The sequence below is a fragment of the Falco biarmicus genome, chromosome 4 (assembly GCF_023638135.1).
Source record: "Falco biarmicus isolate bFalBia1 chromosome 4, bFalBia1.pri, whole genome shotgun sequence".
In the NCBI taxonomy this organism is placed as follows: Eukaryota; Metazoa; Chordata; class Aves; order Falconiformes; family Falconidae; genus Falco; species Falco biarmicus.
The window spans coordinates 59,389,214-59,408,833 of NC_079291.1; the positions used below are offsets into that span (position 1 = coordinate 59,389,214).

At 49.5% G+C, this 19,620-nt stretch overlaps 1 protein-coding gene across 5 annotated transcripts in view; it reads right to left on the reverse strand.

Annotated features, from left to right (window-relative positions):
• Nucleotides 1-2,898: 2,898 nt before the first annotated feature.
• Nucleotides 2,899-19,620, reverse strand: part of GJC2 (gap junction protein gamma 2) — a 38,271-nt gene continuing 21,549 nt past the window's right edge. For 4 of the 5 annotated variants that reach the window (XM_056335936.1, XM_056335937.1, XM_056335934.1 and 1 more), the window contains one exon: nucleotides 2,899-9,134. In XM_056335936.1, coding sequence (XP_056191911.1) covers nucleotides 7,867-9,114 — 1,248 coding nt within the window. In that variant the 5' untranslated portion in view covers nucleotides 9,115-9,134 and the 3' untranslated portion in view covers nucleotides 2,899-7,866. Of the gene's footprint in view, nucleotides 9,135-13,224; nucleotides 13,369-19,620 lie in introns of those variants that run through there. The other variant, XM_056335935.1, reaches the window with a different exon arrangement.

Sequence of the window (19,620 nt, forward strand, 5' to 3'; positions counted from 1 at the left end):
AGGCTGGAATTCATCCCACAGTTCAAGAAATGACTGTGAGTCATGCCTGTCATTTGTGATTGCTTTTCTCCAGTTGCCGCAATTCAGTTTACAGCCATTCTGCCCCTTGCTGCTGCCAACACCAGCACATGTGCATCTCTACAGAGAAGGGCCTCAGCTGGCCCAGAATGAACCCTGCAAAAAGGAGCTATCAGTGTTCATCCGGACAGGCAGAGCCCTGAGCGAAGGATCTCAATTATCAGAAGCCACAAATGCGGTGGCAGCAGACAGCAAGCTGGCCCTTGGGCTTTCCCCCATGCTCTGGCAGTGATAACCTTATCACATATCCCTGTTTGCAAGGGGGACAGATCAACTCCCGGTGACGGTGAACGATGCGGTGTGTTCACCCCTGAATTCAGCACTGGCCCTGCTCTGGAGGTGATGCTTGTCAAGCAGCTGCACAGGCAGAGCAGGTGAAGAAATGAAGACAGGCAGCGAATGTGATTCAAGGTGACCTTGGCATGTGAACATGCTCTGCCCAGCTGTTGGCATGTGCTGTGTGTAAAAAACCGGGCTGAGGAAGCCTGCCTTCCTTTAAACCAGGGCTGAAGATACAGAGAGCTGATGGAGACCAGTCTTTCCTCTGTACCTCTCCACGTCATGGTGAGACCGTGAAAGCTACAGCTTCCTCTTATTCCTGATACTGCACCCATGTCAGCCTGATGAATTGTCCCCCCAGACCTTTGCCGTTTCTAGCAGTGTTTGTGGAAGAAGAGCTGGCAGCACAGGGTGGCAGGGTGACAAGATGCAACACCCCTGGCTAAGCCCTATCCCAAAGGGGACATTCCCCGAAATCCCCTCTTGGTGGAACATTTTTCATCCAGGCAAGTGCGGTAGGGCAACTCAGAAACTTCTCACAGCTAAGAAACTGGTGAAAAAGGACAGAGATTCTCTGTCTGTTCCTCACCAGTCCCTGGGCAGTTGCACAAGCTGATGGCAGCCTCTTGCTCCATCAACTTTCCACTCTCTGCTCTTGCACTGCCTGAAACCCTGCCATGTCTGGGGCTTGCTGGCTGCTGCGGCAGCAGGACAGCCTGAGGCTGTCACCTTCGAGTGCTCATCCTTGGCATTTAGTCATCCATAGCTCATCTGCAGTAGCTTAACGTGAGGGTACCTGCTGTCTCTCTGCAGCCAGCCCTGTGGGATAATGCTGGGATAATAAAATTCATTTTCTCCGGCTTGTTTTCAGGGTGCAAAGCATGAACTCTCACCTATGAACCCACATGAGCTGCAGTTATTCAGCCGTAACCCTGCACATTAAATGCTCCCCAAGCTGAGCCGCTCCAAGAGGTCAGTTGCAGGCAGCCAGCCGCTAAGATGTGGGGTTGTGGTAAAACATAGCAGCACTTCTGGCACAGGGACAATATCCCACAATCTTTGAGAGAAAACCATGGATTGTGGCTGGCCTGGGCAATGCAAAGACCTGTGAAAAGGGGAAAATTGCAAGGACAACTGGCTGGATGTAGAAATAAAGCCAAGTGGCAGCTGAGTTTGCAAGGAGTGAGTCTGTGCATCAAAGGGGCAGTTCTGTACTAGCGGGGCTGAAAATGAAGGTAGAGCCGTTAATAACATTTCCCTAGGGAGAGTGATTAGGAGCTAGTGGGCTGCTGTTGACAGGAATACTGTCTGCAGTGTGGAGCCGCTAATGAAAAAGATGAGTCTTGAGATCCCAGAGAGAATGGGACACTGGAGAGTCACTGGTATTTTTAGCCTGGCTTTCTAAAGAAACGAGGAGTTCTGCAATTGCTGTGTGTTCCCAAAACACAGACCGATGGAGGCTGCTTTTGCCATTCCTTCTACTGAGCATCAGACTCGGGGGCCCTATCACTCTCTGGCTGTGCCTTCCCTCATGGACACTGTCCCCCCCACACTCTCCAGCAGCAGCAATTTGGAGGTCACCTGGGGACAAAAGATGAGGCTGCTCCTCACCTCCTCACTCACCAACTCCCTGCTGATGCCAGTCCCCTGAGCCAGTGGGGCAGGATGTGGCTGCCTGTGGGTTGGGGAAGAGACCTCTAGCCTGACAGTGAGGGATGAAGGCTGCTGGTGAGGAAGACTTGCTACAAGGTTTGTTTCTGTATGACTGTGGCTAGCACCCACATGAAGCTAAGGTCAGCCACCCATGGGTGCCTGCATGACCAAGTACGGTACCAACCCAACAGCCAACAGCAATAATAAGTTCACCTTATTCTTCAGCCCTTGCTGATTTGAAGGACACCTTGCTATTTAGCAAAGTTTTCCTTTCTCTTGGGTGTTTTACGTAGCATTGCAAAGGATGTGACCTACAAGGCTAAAGTGCTTCTTACTATTGACTTTCCTTGTGGGCTTGTTAGAGGATCCTGCTCTTCTCCATCTCTTGGTGGGAGCTGGTCCTGCTCATGGCAAAAAAGTTGTAAAGATACCACAACTGCCAGAAAAACAGAAAAACCACGTTTCTGTCCAGGATTTGTTTCCTGAAAACTGGACAGGGATACTGTTGCTTAATGGGAGGAGCAAAGACTGAAGTTTTTCGGAAAGGCAGGCTTTCTCACAAGTGCTTTCCCATCGTTTCTCAGCTTGAATCATCAGTTCCTCCCAGATTCTGCAAAGGTTTCTTGCTTCTAAAAGTGCAGGCTTTCCTAAGCAGTTTCAGCTCCATGCCTGAAGGAATTCTAGGCAGTGATTCATCAGAGAGACAACACGTCCCAAACAACTAGAAGGTCAACTACTTCTTAAGGCAAAAATATTTTGCAGTGATTTATAGCCATATCCGGGAAAATAGAACTCTTACATGGCTAAAACAGGCAAATAATAGGTTGGGAAGAATTCCTTTTTATCAACACTCAGCACCCTTCTCATGGAAATGTCACACGCTTTACATACTGTAACAAAACCTAAGTTTTATTCTGTTTTATTAGTAATGGATGTGGAATAGCCAGTTGAGGAGTTGGACTGATGTATCTTTCTCTTTTGACCAGTGTTTAATGTTCTAACTACAGTCCAGATGTAACATTTACACTGAAGAATACTTACAGATTCAACCTCAAAAAATTTCTAGTACAAATACAGTTAGTACATAAAAAAATGAACAACAAAAAAATAACAATCCCAGAAACTTTGTAACAGCACAAACTGGTTATGGCCTTGAGTTAAGTTCAAGTATTTCCCAGTGGAATGCAATGCAAGCAACAAGGTAATCTGGCTTTTACGTGGGGCATTCCTGGCCCTGAATGGTAAGAATAGAAATATAAGTGTGGGCACTTCATCCAACCAAGTTTAGTGGGAGAGTCAACATTTAGGATTAGTTCAGCTACAAAGCTAAACCCGTCTTGTGTGTGAACAAAACTACTAACCTGTAAAAAAAAAAAGCAAAGCATTAATTATACTACTGGCATTTCTTCCGTGGCCGACATTGCCTGTCATCTAATTGAAATTCAGCAAGCTGTCAGTTTAGTTTGTAATGATTGTGATGGGGATTTTGCTTGTGGTTATGCATGTTTTGCCTCTCTATCCTTTTCCTTCCCAAACTGACACAATAAAAGAAGAATTTTGCTCCTGTCCTGAAAGGAGTCACTCCTGCAGAGATATTATTGTATGTTGGTTGCCTTTGTGGCAGTGACTTGATGGAAAGACATGATATCATACAAAGGCTTTAGAGGCCAGGGAGTGGAGGAGGAAGAGGAGAAATGAGCAACTCGGTATGTGTAATAATAATAATAACCCTTTTTATTTCTAGGGCTGTCTGACTCAGGCTGGCTCCTGTGTGCGGCTCCTGTTCCCCAGGATCAGAGGAGTCAGTGGTGTCCTCCAGGCTGGCTGGGATCTTGCAGGCAACTTTGCATCTCTCCCAGGCAGCCCTTGACACCGGAGCAGTGCCACTGGGAATGTTCCCTTGTGCTTCTGTCCCTATCAAAATGGTTGGAAAACATGGGAAAGCAAGATCAGCTCCCATTCAGAAAGCATTTTATGCAAGGAAGTATTGCAAGCATGATAGATGAGCGGGGCTGGCTAGGACAGCTGAGAGAGTGGTTACCCTGTCTCCCTGCCTGACAAGGAGGTTGTATTGATCACCCAAGAGTCTGCCCTGGTTGGAGTAGTTGTCAATATTGCGATTATTGACTCTCACTATGGAAAACGGTGTGTGTATATTAAATGTGATGGTGACACCAGCCAGGAGGAGGCTGCAAATCTGCTGCAGGACTGACATCATTCAAGACCCCCTTGGTGCACCGGGTCTGTGGCATGAAAATAAAAAGGCAGTTTGGAGGAGGGCAGGAAGATCCCAACTGTACAAGCAGACATCTGAAGAGGGGAGCAATTGCCATGCCTGCAGAAGATGGGTTTTGGGGGAGGACCAGAGTGGCAGATGGGCACATGAAGAGGAGCAGAAGGGGAAGGTGGCCCAAGGACCAGCACTGCCACACTGCTGGGAAGATGTGGACTGGCTGGTGGTAGTTCAAAGACACCAAGGAAAACCATACTAGAAAAGCAGCCCTTGGAGAAAGGTTGATGAGGCTGGAGTTGTATAGTTTAAAGCAGACTTGAGGAAAACAGTCTTCAAAGACCCAAAAGCTTCTGCAGATGTTAAAGGCATAAGATCTTCTCTGTCTGTTGAGGAGAGGAGACACCAGGGGCTGCAGCAAGAGGAGTTCATGTTGGCCATTAAGGAGTCATTTGATGGTGGCAACTTGGCAAGAGGATCGTGGTCCTTTCCAGCCCTCTTGCTCTGTCTCTGAACCTGCAGCCGTGGAGCCCTGGGATCTCTTACTGGGCACTGACCAGCTGTATCACTGGGGCAGGGAGTATAAAATGGATTTAATGAGTCCATCAGGTCTCTGTGACCAGGTTCTGGGGCTTCTGGCTTAAAATCGCCCTGCGCTTTCCCCACAGTGAGGTGTTTGCCAAGATGGTTTCCTGAAGCAAGAGCAAGGGAGGCACATCCCTGTGTTTGTTGGCTCACTGGTGAATCTGCAGGTCAGCAGGAGCCGAGGGGCTGGTCTGAGTCATCAGGAAACGCTCAGGCCATGTCTGGGGCTGAGGGAGGTATCACTGGTACGGGCAGGAGAAATCTGAAATATGGACTGCACAGGATAGTGCCTTCCAGCATTGCATGGGAAGAATTGCTGCTCATCAAAAAGGAATCAGAAAAACCCAGGCAGCATCCAACCATCACTCTCCTCAGAGTTTCCATCCTTCCTTGTAAATACACACTGTTTCCCATGGGACACAGGACTGGCAGTAAAAGAGAAGTCACACTGGTGTGGAGAACAAGCTTGTGCCTTGTAATTAATAGGGCACAAATTTCCACCCACCAGCACCTCTGCTCTCTGCTCTCCTCCACAGCAGCCCTGGGCTGTGGACCTGCATGCAATCATCTTCGTGACAGCAGCACCATCAGCAACCAGCCTCTCCTGCACTGCCTGGCACAGCCCCAGCTCAGGAGAACACGTTCCCGCATGTGGGACAAGGACAAACAGCGCAGCTGGATATGTTTGCCTCCCCACCACTGTGGTGTGAACTTTCTGAGCCTTTTGTGCAAAATTCACGGCAGTAACACGCCGTGTGTGTGTGTGTTACTACTGACTGTTGCTGCTGTGGGGGATGCACTGATCCTCCTCCTGGATGTTGTTGTCCATTTTTGAGGGGAAGATCTCTAGCAGCAAGAGCAGGTGGCACTCCAGGCATTTTACCAATGCCTTCAGCAGGACCAGGAACAAGCCTGAAGGTGTTCCCTAGGCTGTTACACAAAGCTGTACTGAATATTTGCAGCTGAATACCTCGTACAATGTTTCTTTGCTTTCTTTTTAAACCTACTTTTTCGCTGCCAGCGCTGTTTTCTAATGGCATGGCACAGCTCCGTCAAGGCCATACCCAAGTTCTTTGTGTGTTCCCCAGAATGACCAAAGGGCCTGGCCACCTGGAGAACGGGCAGCCTCAAGGCTTTCAGGGACTGATCTTAAGGACATGAGAAAGATGCCCAGCAGGAAGTCACGTAGATCCAATGGATAAGAAATACTGGCACAGGGACCTGCATGTGACTTTGGGTGGCTGGCACAGCCCCAAAGGAACAGCTTGGCACAGGGACAGCGCTGTGTTCAGTGAGGATTTACCTCTTTTGTGTTAGGCTTGATCTTCAAGGCTCTGCCTGTTTGGGTTCTCCATGGTGGTGAATCAACCATTGGACTCTTCAGAGGTCGTGAGAGCACCTGCCAAGCCACAAGCATCTTGGGAACATCTCAGGGATCAGACCTGCTCTGATACATGGCAGAATGGGGCAGTTACTGGTTTCAGCCTCTACCATTTGGCAGGAGATGCTCCCTCTGCTCCCAGTGATGATGTATTCTTTCTATTTTGTGTTACTGGGAGGGGAACAAAGCCACAGCTCTGCAGATGTGCAAGAGACATGGGATGAAACCACCCAACAAAGCACATCCTCAACACTAGCAGGACCCTTGGAGCTCTGCAGCTCAATTTTAAAATGCCCCCAGACTCCTGTAGCTGCATGAAAACCACCCTAAAACCAAGCCAAGCTGAAAAAAGCTCCCCATAAACTAGGGAAAAGCTTCCTGCTACTGTCCTGGTCCTGTCCCCACTGAAGCCAGACAAGCAAGTGTGTGAAAACGGCCAGTTCCCCAGGTGAGGCTGTAGGCCAGAAGCCTACAGACTGCTCCAGGAAGAGATCAGCCACAGTCCTGGGCCAGCTGGGTTTTTCCAGGAGAGGTGAAAGGCTGTAAAATTACCAGAGGGTTGATATTACATTTATATATTTTTTCCTAGGTCTATATTCACACACACATGTTCATATGTGTCTGTATATATACATACATGTACACACACACATCACAGACACACTATGCATAGATCTGCCATCTGCCACTATTTATAAGGGTTTGATTAAACAGAAAAACAAATTTGCCGATGCTGATCTTCCAATCTCTACTAGAATTCAGCGAATAAAGAAGTCTAAACCCTTTATGATTTTGTTTTCCTGGTTGCATAAAGGCACTTTCTGATGATGTGAAACAGTAGTTTGTTAAAAACACTAACTGCAACAATTCCCAGTGCATCTGTAGCAAGCGCTACACAGGCACTGGTATGATGCAGTGTCACTGCTTTCTCCTGCTGCATAATGTTTGGATGTATTTGCTTTTTGCTTCAAAGCAGAGGAATAAAAGATGAAAACCTTCTTCAGCACTGTGCTATGCTTTTAGGTCTCTCCATGTAACACAGTCATTATGTTTCTGCCCCATAACCTGATGTGGGTGCCGGCTCGTGGCTTGTGGCATCAAATGATGCCTTTGTTTCCAGCAATGCCTGCTAGAGCATCTAACAATTCAGGCAGGACATCAGCTGTAAGTGTGTCCTGAAGGTTCATGCAATATGTCAGTTGTTTCCTCTTCTTATCAAGGGATCAGAAATTAATTTTGATTAAGGATATTTAGTAATTAAACACTGTCAGACCTCTAGCCTTGTCACGCAGGAGGGGAGCTGCTTGCTGTCAGCCTGACTTCTTTCCTGAGTCACCAGCAGCTCTGCTTCCCATCACAGCACATTGTCCAGTCTCTGCTGGGGGTTCCAGTGGTGACCATAGGGGTGGGAGATGCAGGGGGGTTTGCTACTGCTCAGTGGAGGTTTCCAGATGGAGAACGTGTTGGAAACAGGGAAGAAATGGCTTTTGTAAATGCACTGGAAGACAACACTAAATTGGTCTGAAACTCCTTTTCTCTTTTGACTTGCGTATAAGAATTGCGCCTGTGCCCTGTGAAACAAATGCAAGACGATACCGAAAACAGAAACGAACCAAAATAAAAACCCCGCTTACGATGCCCTTTCTCCTTTTAGACGAAGCTATATCCATACAGAGGTCTTTCCATCTTTACTGCTTGAGCTCCCTTTCTCTAAGCAGGCCTTGGGTTTAGCACCTTGTTTCTCCTGGGCGGTGTTGGCCCTGTTCTGCTCTACCATCGTGCCACCTGAGGCGGGACTGCTGGTTCGAGAAGGTTGCGTGTTGCCCTGGGTGCTGCCATAGCTCTGAAACGCTATGTCTAACTGCTCCTGGGCCACTCGCAAGTGTTTGTGAAGTGTGGACAAATCTGCCGGGAGGTTCTCATCCGGGCTGGTGCACTGCTGCTCCTGAGCAACATTAGCCAAGTTCTGCTCGTGAGCCATCAAGCTGTTGGGGATCTTGGTGGACTTCTCCGATTTCACTACCAGGTTGTACTCAGGAGGGCAGGAGATGTTCTTTGGGTAGGCATAATTGTAGGGAGGCTGCCTAAAGCTGTTGATTTTCCGGCTGCGAATGGCATCTCGGATGGTCCCAAACCCCAGGTGAAACATCTCACACATGTTCAGCAATAAGCACAGGCAGCTCACAACGTACATCACCAGGAGAAAGATGGTCTTCTCAGTTGGCCGGGACACAAAGCAGTCCACAGTATGAGGGCAGGGGACTCTGTTGCAGACATAATAGGCTTCTACCTCAAAACCGTAGAGTAAATACTGCCCTATCAAAAAGCAAATTTCAAACGAAGCTCTGGTAAGTAGCTGGAAGACGTAGATTTTCATCAGTCCTTCTTGCTGGATGCGCCTCCTCCCATCGTGCTTTTGTGGCTCTTTGCTCTTGGGCTTGGCTTTGGCTTTCTCCTGTTCTGCTGTGTCGTCAGAGATCATGGGCTCCTCTTCGTCAGCCTCCATCGGGTCCTCCATGTTGCGCACTGCCTGCCAGTTCAAAGCAAACTGCTTCTTCTTCTTGAATCCCTTGAACTTCTTCTCCTCCTCCGCTGACCGGGCGATCCTGTGGATGGCATAGCCCAGGTACATGACTGAAGGGGTGGATATCATGATGATCTGGAAGACCCAGAACCTAACGTGTGACAGCGGCGCAAAGGCATCGTAACAGACGTTGTCGCAGCCAGGCTGCTTGGTGTTACAGGTGAACTTGCTCTGCTCATCAGAGTAGATGGACTCTCCCCCCACCGCTGTCAAGACAATGCGGAAGACGATGAGCACGGTGAGCCAGACCTTCCCCACGAAGGTGGAGTGATTGTGAATCTCTTCTAGCAGGCGGGTTAGAAAGCTCCAGCTCATGTTGGTCATAAGGGCTACTCAGTTATAACCTGCAGGATGACAGGGAAATAAAAAACATAGCCGTGAGTCAACGTCGGTGGCTGCAGTCAGCGACACAGCTGTGACACTGGCACATCTGTGACAGATGAAGTCATTTTATCTCCAAGAGGCTGCCACCCATCTCCCCAGGACTTGTAAGGGACCATGACACAGGGCTGCCCAGGAGAGTGGAGCATCGGGGACATGCCACGGCCAGTGTGGGGACGCGCCACACCACCATAATCGGAGGCAGGGATACCTGGTGGCACTAGATAAACACAGATCAATAACACAACAAGCCACAGCACCTACTAGATTCGCTGTTACCCACTTTGTTGCCTGTTTCAAGACATTGCTCAGCTGCAAGAAGGGTTTGGGTGACTGTATAAGTGAATGCAAGGCACCATGAAATCCACCTGAGCACAAAAAGGTGCTTAACTTGCTTGCACGCCATGGGCTTCAGTGCCTGAGCTGCAAGCGGGAGTAAAGGATGCTGCCCCCATCGCAGAGACTTGCACTGCTGAAATATCTTTCATTAGCAAACCCAGAAAAATGCAAAGAATCAGCAAAAGAATGGGAATATTTATGTTTACAGGCCGATGGCCCTTTTAAGTTCCTTTTGAAAAAAACAAAACAAAACAAATGTTTAATCAAATGCAGACTGCTTTAAAAATAAACCTTGAAAAGCTTTCAGAGAGAACCATGCATTTATTAGAAGACCTGGACAGCTGGGGAGGAAGAGCTTGTAATAACCATTTGGTGTTTAGCTTAACTGGCAACGGGGCCTCATCCCGAGCTCCCTGGGTGACCCCATGCATCGTTAAAGGCAGGAGCCAATTTCACTGCTTGACTGGCAGCAGCCCTGACAGATACCTGGAGATGAGAGGAACAGGGAAAGAACCCAGACCCACAGAGCACTGCGGTGGAGAACAGTGGGGGTCTCACCCCAGGGCAGCAGAGAACGGGCTCATCCTTTCTGCTGCCCTGCATCCCTCCTCTGAATCAGCCTCCATCTCATTGTGGAGTTTACCCATCTTGTTTCCCCGCAGACACCTGATGGCAGGCAGTAAATTAGGCATCTGCGAGCCTAAATCTCACCCATGAACTGATGCCAACCACTGCACCCAGAAGCAAAGAGTGGAGGTGTTGGTGGCAGACGCAGGAGCCAAGCACATGAGCATGGACAGGAGCGAGTTAGTGTGGGGTAGCACATGGCAATGGGGTGTCATGGCTCAGCAGGAGCTGGCCCAGCACAGGCTACTCCCCTGTGGTCCTCCACGATCCTCCATGATCACGCAGAGGAAAAGAAAGGAGCTGTTTTCCATATGTTGAAAGAGTATGGACATCAAAGCTACCCCTCCATGATGCTCAGGCGAGCATGGCTGTGTGGAGGTAGATATCCAGGAGGGAAAATGATGCCATGAGACACGAGCCTGGTCCTAACCTGGCTTTGCACCGCTTTTATATGGAGACACAAAATTATGCCCTAGGGTTTCTATGGCACAAGCTGGGCTTTGAGCCTGTCACCTGTGCCAGGTGCAGGGTGGGAGCAGCCACCAGCACCAGCCATGGGCACAGCCCCACATGGGAGCAAGCAGGGAAGTATGCCTTGCTCTGTTCTCCGTATCAAGCCTTTCTGGAATGTGATTTTGCTCACACTGCTTCTTAGGACAGGAGCCAAACAATGCTGGTTTGCTCCGTGCTTGCCTTCACACTGACCCAGGAGGTAGCAGCATGGTCCAAGGCTCAAGATACAGCGAAATTCTTCCGCTGTTGAGGGCTCTCAAGAGCAGGCAGATGGAATTTTCTAACCCTGCTATTTCCAGATCAAACAAATCCTCTGCGAACCCAAACCCCCAAGTCTTCACACGCCAGACAGACTGTGGGAGCACTCTGCAGATGGTGTTATTCTTGTCCTGTAGCTGGAGAAACTGAGGCAGAGAGCAAAGAAACAGCTTACTCCAGGCTGGGTAATGAGCCAGAAGAAGAGGCGTGGAACTTCTCCTCTCTGCCCTTAACTCACCTGGCGAAAAACAACAGCCCTCAAAGCTGCTGGGACCAGAACCCCCATCTCCTGCCGCAAAAGCAGTGCCTCGGACCCTATGGTCAGTACAGAAATGCTGCTGCAGATAGGACAATTCAGCCACTGCAGAACGTGGAAAGCGGTCCCCATAGACCTTTATTTATTAAGGAAATCGGGTTTATTCAGGGGTGAGATGGGAAAGCATCCCCTTTGAGCGGCTTTTTTGCTTCTTTAAAGTGGATACACTCTAAAGTGTCTTTAACCCTTCTTCTGCTTTGTGTCCCCATTCTGATATGGGCAAAATGGGGCGTTAAATGATTTGCAGGATTCATCTGGGCACTCAGCCAAGCTCCAGCTGACAGGGGGCTGGGAAGGGAAGACCCCGCTGTGCACAGCGATGGCCCACTGTGGGACACGGTGCATCTGTCTGTGGAGCATCCGGGTCCAGCCAAGGCAGGGCTGGGGCTTGGGCCAAGCACACATCAGCCCCAGCCTGGCTGGTCCCATGCGGGTGTTCAGCTGCCTACCACCTCCCGTGAGCATTCCCAATTAGACACAAGCCCCAAATTGTTCTGAAACAGGGGCTTCAAGTGCCCTGTAGAGCAGTTCATCTATAACTTCAGGGCTCACCCAAAGGGTTTATGAGCTCTATACTGAGGATAATTTTCCATTTTGCAATTGTAACTCAAGGACACAATTCCCAAAGCTCAGACTCACCTCCCAACAGCTGTTTGCTGCAGCAGGGAAGGTGTGACCAAGGTAATGATGGCTTTTTGAGTAAATATTCAAGTTTTGATCTGCTATTAGTCAGGGCTGTTAACAAAGCACCCACTGTCTCCTCTGGGAGATACATTTTTGAAAGGAGCACCTGGCAGCACTGGTTCAAAAGACTCACAAACCTGAAATGGAAAGAAAATGCATAACAACAGAAGTGGCGGGTTATTCCTTTGAGAAGACGATATCTGGTTACCAGCCACTAGCCTGAGCTGTCAGTCCTGCCATTAACACTGCGGCTCAGCCCCCCATGCACATCTGGATCTGCCGGAACATCTGCCGGAAACAGCCTCAACCTGTTTCTGCATCCCTGGGACCCCGCTGTTGCCTCTGTGTATGATCACACCTTGACATTACACTCCTGTGTGTCCACCCATTCTCCTGGCACTGTATCTGAAAGCAGGAGCTGAAGAAAATGAGTTTAAAAACCTTCCCACAATCAGTTTGGTAACTTCCAGTGCTTTTTTGTGACTCACTGGCTAGAAAGATTATGCCATGAGATGTCAATGCCTCTAATTGCTTGGGGGGGTGGGGTGGGGCGTGGGGGGTGTAGTACATCATTCTATTTTGGAATCAATTATAAGGCAAACAAGCTTCCAAGGAGGGATCTGTTCACATCGCTTTTGTTCATGAATAAGATGGTACTGGGAAAAGACTGTCTCATCTCCTCACCACACCAACTGCCAAAGCACAGAAAAGGGATTTTTACATCTTCTGTGTGCTTCTGACTTAATTCCTCTGTGCAGTGGGAAAGTGACACAGTCCAGCTCCCTGGGGAAAACAGCCTGTGTGGATCTGCAGCAGGTAGGTGGAGTAGATTAGGTAGTTCACGTAGCTAAATTGCCTGCCGGAGAGGTTGCATGAGAGGACCCACCATCCCTCTGGCTTTGAAATCCATTCATTCATTCATCTAGCTTCACACGTCACCTCCAGACTAGCTGACATGCAGCGTATGAAACGCACGTGGGGTACAAGTTTCACTTTGAAAGAGCTACAAAGGAGGAGTTGGAGCACTCAACCCACCAGCAGCACTTAGAGTGATGAAAATTGCGCAGAGCCAGGCACAGGAATGAGCTGTTGGCTCCACGTTCTCATCACGGTTACTTCCCGAAACCCGCTGGCCCCTCTGTGCAATCGCAGGCACAACTGTTGGAACGGAGGAAACTTTAAAACCTGAGTCTAAAATAAGCAAAAGGAAATGAACAAATAAATAAACCTGTCTGTGCTAGCTGGATGTCCTTTCTGCACAGTTCCCGCACCGTTGCTTAAGCTGCAGGGAAAACAATGGAAAAAAATCTACTTACAGAGACATGGTGCTTCTCGCAGAGGCTTTCCCTCCTCCGGCGACATTCCTGTGCCACCAGCCCTCTGCCTTGCCCTAGATAAACTCCTGCTGCCTCGGCCCAGCCATGCCCCAGCGGTTAGAGAGCAGGGCTCAAGGGAAGTATTTAACGTGCTGTCAAACCCCGCCTCTGCGGCACCCACCGCTGGGAGGTCCCCCCCGAGCTGCCAGCACCCCTGCCACCATCCCACCACCGCTCCCGGCCCCTCTTTCCCTCCCCAACCTTGGGAGAAGGAGGGACGGTGCTATGTATATCTACCGGGGAAGAAAGAGGCATTGGTTTTAAATCCAAACAAGACGCCGGGTCTGGTTTGAGGAACGCTGCCTGGAATTTAGCTGCTGAGCTCTTGCGCTGGTTGGAAGTAAATTAATAGCATCAGCTAGTGGCAGTGGTAACAGATTTGTCAGACAGAGAGCATGACTAATAGGGAACATGTGGAAAACACATTTTGTCAAAAGTGCCTTGGTTGCTTGGGGAAAAAGAAAAATAATAAAAAAAAAGAGGCAAGGCTCACAAGCAAGAAAACCCGCTCTGGAGCTCCTGCTTTGCTGCGCTCCCAGGCAAGGCTTTCTCTGAAGAGGTGATGCACCTCTCTCCAAGCTGCTGGATGGGAGCAGAGAGCGGATGAAGGATGGGGAAGGGTTTTGAGCACACACGGGGACTTTTTGGCTCCTTTGCAGAAGCAAGAAGAAATAAGAAGTAGTATGGGAGTGTACACGAAGCCTAAGGCAAGTGGAGAAGGAAACCTCCACCCTGATGGTCCAAGGGTTGCCTCTCATCCCTGCTCCATCTGTGGGGAGCTTTTGGCATTGCCGTCCCAGCGGGATCAGGGCTCCAGATATCTGCTGAGATGGAAATAGACAGCCAAGGCCAAAAGTCTCCCCAAGGGCCAGCAAGGAGGAGAAGGAAGCAACAGCAGCAGCCAAGAAGTCACAAAAATAACCAGATGCAGCCTCTGAGGGGAGAAGGCACAGGAATATGTACATTTTGATCAAGAGGGGGAAGCTTGAAACTGTATGGTTTATCAGGAAATTTCATCCCTGGTCCTGACAAAGCAGGATATTCACCCTGCCGTCAGACCTCTGGTTTCCCCAAGTGGCTGAAGGCATGTAGAGGGACCATTCTGGCTCACTGGAGCATCTCACGCCAACGCTTTTGCAAGCAGCAGCATCTACTGCCCTACTCCACACTGGCTAACACTTCAGCCGTACTGCTGAAAGTTGCTCTGCGACAGCCAAGGAGCACATGGGCCTCTGCTGAGCCCACAGCTCGGCTGTGTGACACAGCCTCATTACATCTAATGGGGTCTCCGGCTGCCGTAGCATTTCTGGATCTACTGCAGTAACTTTCCTCAAGGTTTTAAGTTGTAAACTACTCATACACGGTGATAAGTTAATTCACTGTTCAGAAGTAGCCAGCTATGATAGGAAGTGGAAAAGCCCTATCAGCTAAGTCTGGCGTAGGGATGTACACACCCTTAGGGGAAAATGCCACACTGGGGAAACCAGGCTTTGGGAGGCATTTTTGGGGAATAAGCCTCTAAAGAAGTTAGATTATCACAACCCTGGCTGCTTGCTTCAACTCAAGCACATACCACATTGACAAGACTCTCAAAGGACACAGGGAAATAGGGAGCTCATTTTGAAGGAGACCACCATGGCTGGAGATCTCCTCCAGCAACAGCCCACCCTCCCTGGAGATCTCCCATTGGGACCTCTCTGAGGGGGAGAACACGTGCAGCAAGCTGAGGCCATGTTACCCCTGTGTGTTCCCGGGGCTGGGTTTGGCCTCCAGCACGCCAGGGCAGTGACCTCCTTGCCCACATGGTCCTTCAAGCCTGGAGACACTGCAGTGGGTCACCTTGTGGACACCTCTGCAGGGGCCACTGCGTGGTCCTTGGGTGCATCCCCCCCTCAAGCGGGGACCCCACAGCTTCTAGCACGTCACACCACCTATTTGTAAAAGAAAAGCCCTGTGAGATCCATCAGACCTGAGGGACGGCCACCAAGATCTCATTCCCATCAAAGAACTGTGGTGAGACTTCCACCCACTCCAGCGGGTGCAGGATGGAGCTGCAGAGAAGTATTATTAGTTATTTAAAAATAACTAGCTGAGAACAACTTCCAGGCTCTGCAGGACTGTGGGCAGCAACTTGAAGATAAAAGGCAGCTCAGCACGGTCCCTGTCCCACAGGTCATGCAGCCCTTCCAGGCCCTTCGCTTTCTAACTGTGCAGGTTATTTATACACACGCAATCTCGTCTGGTAGAAGTTTTTTTGGGGCATCCGTGCTCCAGGCGAGGCAAGCAACATCTGCTCCTGCTCCAGCCTCCTGCCCAGCAGGTCTGGCCATCACACGGGCAGGGATCGAGTGGTTCCCATCATCAAACCATCACCCAGGGAAGGAGGCAGAAGACTGGAGGCAGAGCCAGAAATGTACATTTTCTCCTGCATGCTTTAGGGGCGGGGGGGTTTCACTGTCCAAACAGCTTGTGTGAATGCTAAATCCACTGCTGTGTGGGAAATAATGGAGGATGGCAGGAGGATGCACACGGTTATGAACAGTTTGTGTTTTCTTCCTCCCAGGGAAGACACTGGAGAGCAAACAGAGCTTTTCTAGCCATAAATGAATGTACAGGCTAAACCAGTAATAGGCACCTTTTCACTCCCCACCCCTGCACCGTCCCATGTCCTGGATTTAACACTTGCATTGAGAAAAGGGAATAAAAAAAGAGGGTGGTGACAGAGGGGGAATGGATGTGGTGAAACCTTGTATGATTCTGGTTGCTGCTGGGAGTCACCTCTTCAGGTCACCTCTCGACGCCTCTTCCCTCTGTCACCCAGAGCTTTAGGCGTTTTCCAAGGCTTGTGACTAATCAGGGCTCGCATCATAAGAACTCAGCCAAAACCTTAACTCTCTTTAAAAAAAAACATTACAGGCAGCAGAAAAAGCTGTGTCAGTGTCTGTTGCCAAAATCTGCTTCATCACAAACCTCTGCATGGACTTTTCAGGACAGTGGTGATGACAACCCCAGCGCAAACATGTCATTTGAATGACAGAGACAAGGTCTCGTAACTATTAGGCAGCGGGTTGGGGTTTTTTCTGCATCCAGCTCTGCTTGTTGGGTGAACCCAAGAAGGTTTTTGATCTGGATCAGGACATTGTGGTTGGTCTCTGGCTCTTGCAAGGAGCAAATGGAGAAAATCTGGTCTCACACATTTTTCCAAAGCCCGTGGGGATTTTGGCTGCATAATGTAAGGATGTTTGAAAACAAGGTAAAGGCTGCTTTCTTTCATGCACTCTGAAAATATAAACTCTGGCTCTGAATTGCCATGAAATTTGGACGACGCTTGTAGCTCAGTTAGCCTAGAAGATAAGTCAGAAAACAGAATTTCTCTTAAGTTTGCATTGGTTCGCAGAGCAAAAAGCCAGTGCTGTTAGCAGGATGAATAATATTTCTGCTGAAAAACACTGAAATGTTTCCTTTGGATATCACTGAGTGATGACCACGGAAAGGTAAAAGCACTTCACTTTGAAAATGATAAAAAAGAAAAAAAATCTAATATGGTTAAATAACAAAAAGATTTAAATACCCAAGTACGAAAGCCCAGAGGAAGTGTTTAAACCCAGGCTGGAGAGCAGAAGCGATTTATTCCAGCCCTTCCCAGCTGAAAATTTCACTGTGAGGGACACATTCTCAAGATAAATGTCAGTATTTGCAAAACCACCTATTTTTTCTGATAGGAACCTTTCTGCCCAAGTTTTCAAGGCTGGTGAGATAACACAGGCTGACATACCAAAAGGTGGCAAGCAGGGGCTCACGGAGAGCCCTGGGGACACGGCTCAGCAAAGCCCTTTATAGCATTTTCCCCCTGCGTCTGTTCCTCCTCCAAAGAAAGCATCTGCCTCCATAGTCAGAGGTCAGATTGAGCAATTATTCCCTTCTCTATTTACTTCCCTTTCCTGAAGTGGCCGGAGAAGCAATGGGAATAAAAGGCCATCTCCATCACCCGTTGGGGCTGTACCTGGCGGTGGTGCTACCCACGTCTCTCCTGCGAAGCCACCGCGGCTCCCGGAGCTCTCATAACAGGAAGCAATAAACTTTCCAGCTGGCGTTGCCAGCCCCGGCTGGCCTGCAGCACAACCCTGTGAAGCCACGCCAGGCTTGACTTGCCATAGACCTTCCTGTACTTGTACAAAAGAATGAAAAAAAAAAAAAATCCAATAAAAATCAAAGGAAATCCGTCCCCTGGCAAAAATGGCTATGCAAAAGTTCACGGCACATAACCTCCTCCCGCTGTTGCCCCTGCGGCTGCTCCTCCATCTGCAGTTCACCGAGCAGCGGCACGTTAATGCAGGCAGAGGTGGAGGAAAAAGGTCGGGGTGCATGGGAAAGTTTGGGGAATGCTGGAAAAAAAGTCAAGTGGCCACGTTTTTGGCTGCTCCAGGTGTGGGTTGGTTGGTTGGTTGTTTTTTCCCCTCTTTTTCCCTAACACCTGTGGATGGCCAGAGATGGTGTATTAGGAGGGAGCCTGGAAAGAGCCCCAAGAAAAGGAGGCAGGAGCGAGGGGAGCGGGAACAGAGGTTGGAAGCTCAGCCACGGCTTCTGGGCTCCATTCGGGAGCTGCTGGGTGAGGTCCCTGGCTTGCAGTGAGCAGCAGAGAGGAACGTTTTCCCCTACTCTTCAGCTGCATGAAAACCCTATTCACAGTGTCAGTGGGGGGAGACGGAAGGGGGTGGGAGCAGCCAGCAACTCTGCACAGGGACGAACATCTTAGCTTGAGGTTAAAGACAGCAGCCCCCCAAAGCAAAGGTGGAGCAGTTGTGTCCTCTGTGGCTCCACCCAAGCAAAGCAGGACATGCTCAGCACCTCTTCCAGCTTTCCCCACCGAACCCCTCTTGCAAATACCTGCAAATGCACATAGTTTTTTGGTTTTCTTGTGGAAAATGCCTTGCAACTGCACAGACAGGCTGCTGACTCAGAGTTTGACTCTTACTGTTCTTGCAGCAATTGCAATAAGAAAAATGACGGTTTCATCTCTGTCACCACACACCTCGTCTGTCAGACACAGGGACAGCCACTGCAATAGGTGGGACAACCTGCGCATACCTGGCCAGGAGGGTGATGTTCAGCCAGCTCCATTACACATAGCAAGCCCCAGGATGGAGTCTCCCACCAGGATTTAAATGAGCTTTACGTGGGTTGGAGCAATCCAGGGAGGCTCTGCCACTGCCCTTGGCTCTGGCTGAAGGGTGCAGGAGAAGCCCAGCACGAGAACTGGGTCCAAAGTTATCTTCATTTCTTTACCGCCCCAAAAATATCTGTAATATGCCCGCCAAAGTGCAGGTTAGAGGAGCCATGTCTCAACCCTAATGAGGAGCTTGCAGTGAGCAAATGCCCCACAAATTGCTGCAGGAATGAGACCCACAGGATCCAGCCCAAGTACCTGAATCAGGTCCACACTCTATCTGGTTCTCAAGATGCTCCATCATACAGCCTTGGCCATACACTGTGACCATGGAGAGACTGCCCTGTCCTACACTGGCCTTGGGGCAGAAGTCATGCCTTACTGCGTTAAACCACCATGTGGCTAATTCCATGTGTGGGTGATCTGGAAGAGCTGCTATGTTTGTGAGCAGATTTAAGGTCCTTTAGCTTTGGTGTGGCATCTGCTCAGGGTGCTGATTCCCACTCTGCACTCTGCTCTACCAGGGACGCAACGCTAGTCTCCTAAACCCACCATCCAGCATCTCGACAAGTGGTTAGCTTGCAGGAGCTGGGGTGAAGCTCAGCGAGGACTTTACAAGACGCTTTATCTGAACCAGGACATCTAAGACACCAAACCTCTCTGAAGATCCCAGCCCTCATCTCTGGCACATCTATTTCCTAATCTCCTGGCTTTGGATGATCCTCTGACTTGCCAGGTCAGATAAAGCCATAACAGTGAGGCCACTTCATGACCCAAGTGTTGTGCAAACGGGGAGAAGGGCCGCGGACTGCTGCCAAACCCTTCCCTCCGCCGTGTAAACCCATCCCGGCTCCCCGCCCAGATAAACTCGGTGCTGCAGACCTGCCACCCCAAATCACTAAAGCGTCCTGCTGAGCTCAGCCCTGGCTGCCTGGACACCAGACCCCTCCCCAGGGTAAAACAACCTCAACATCAACTAAACAAGGATATCAAAGACAAGAAAGCAAATTGCAAAGCAAAAATACCACGCTTGGATGTGACTTTATGGCCCGTTTTTCTATTACTAATAAGATCTAAACATAGTTAAAAGGGAAGAGAGAGTCGAACATGATAAATAAGGAAACAAACGGGTTGGACACGTTCTTGCCAACTGTTCTTAGATAACAGAC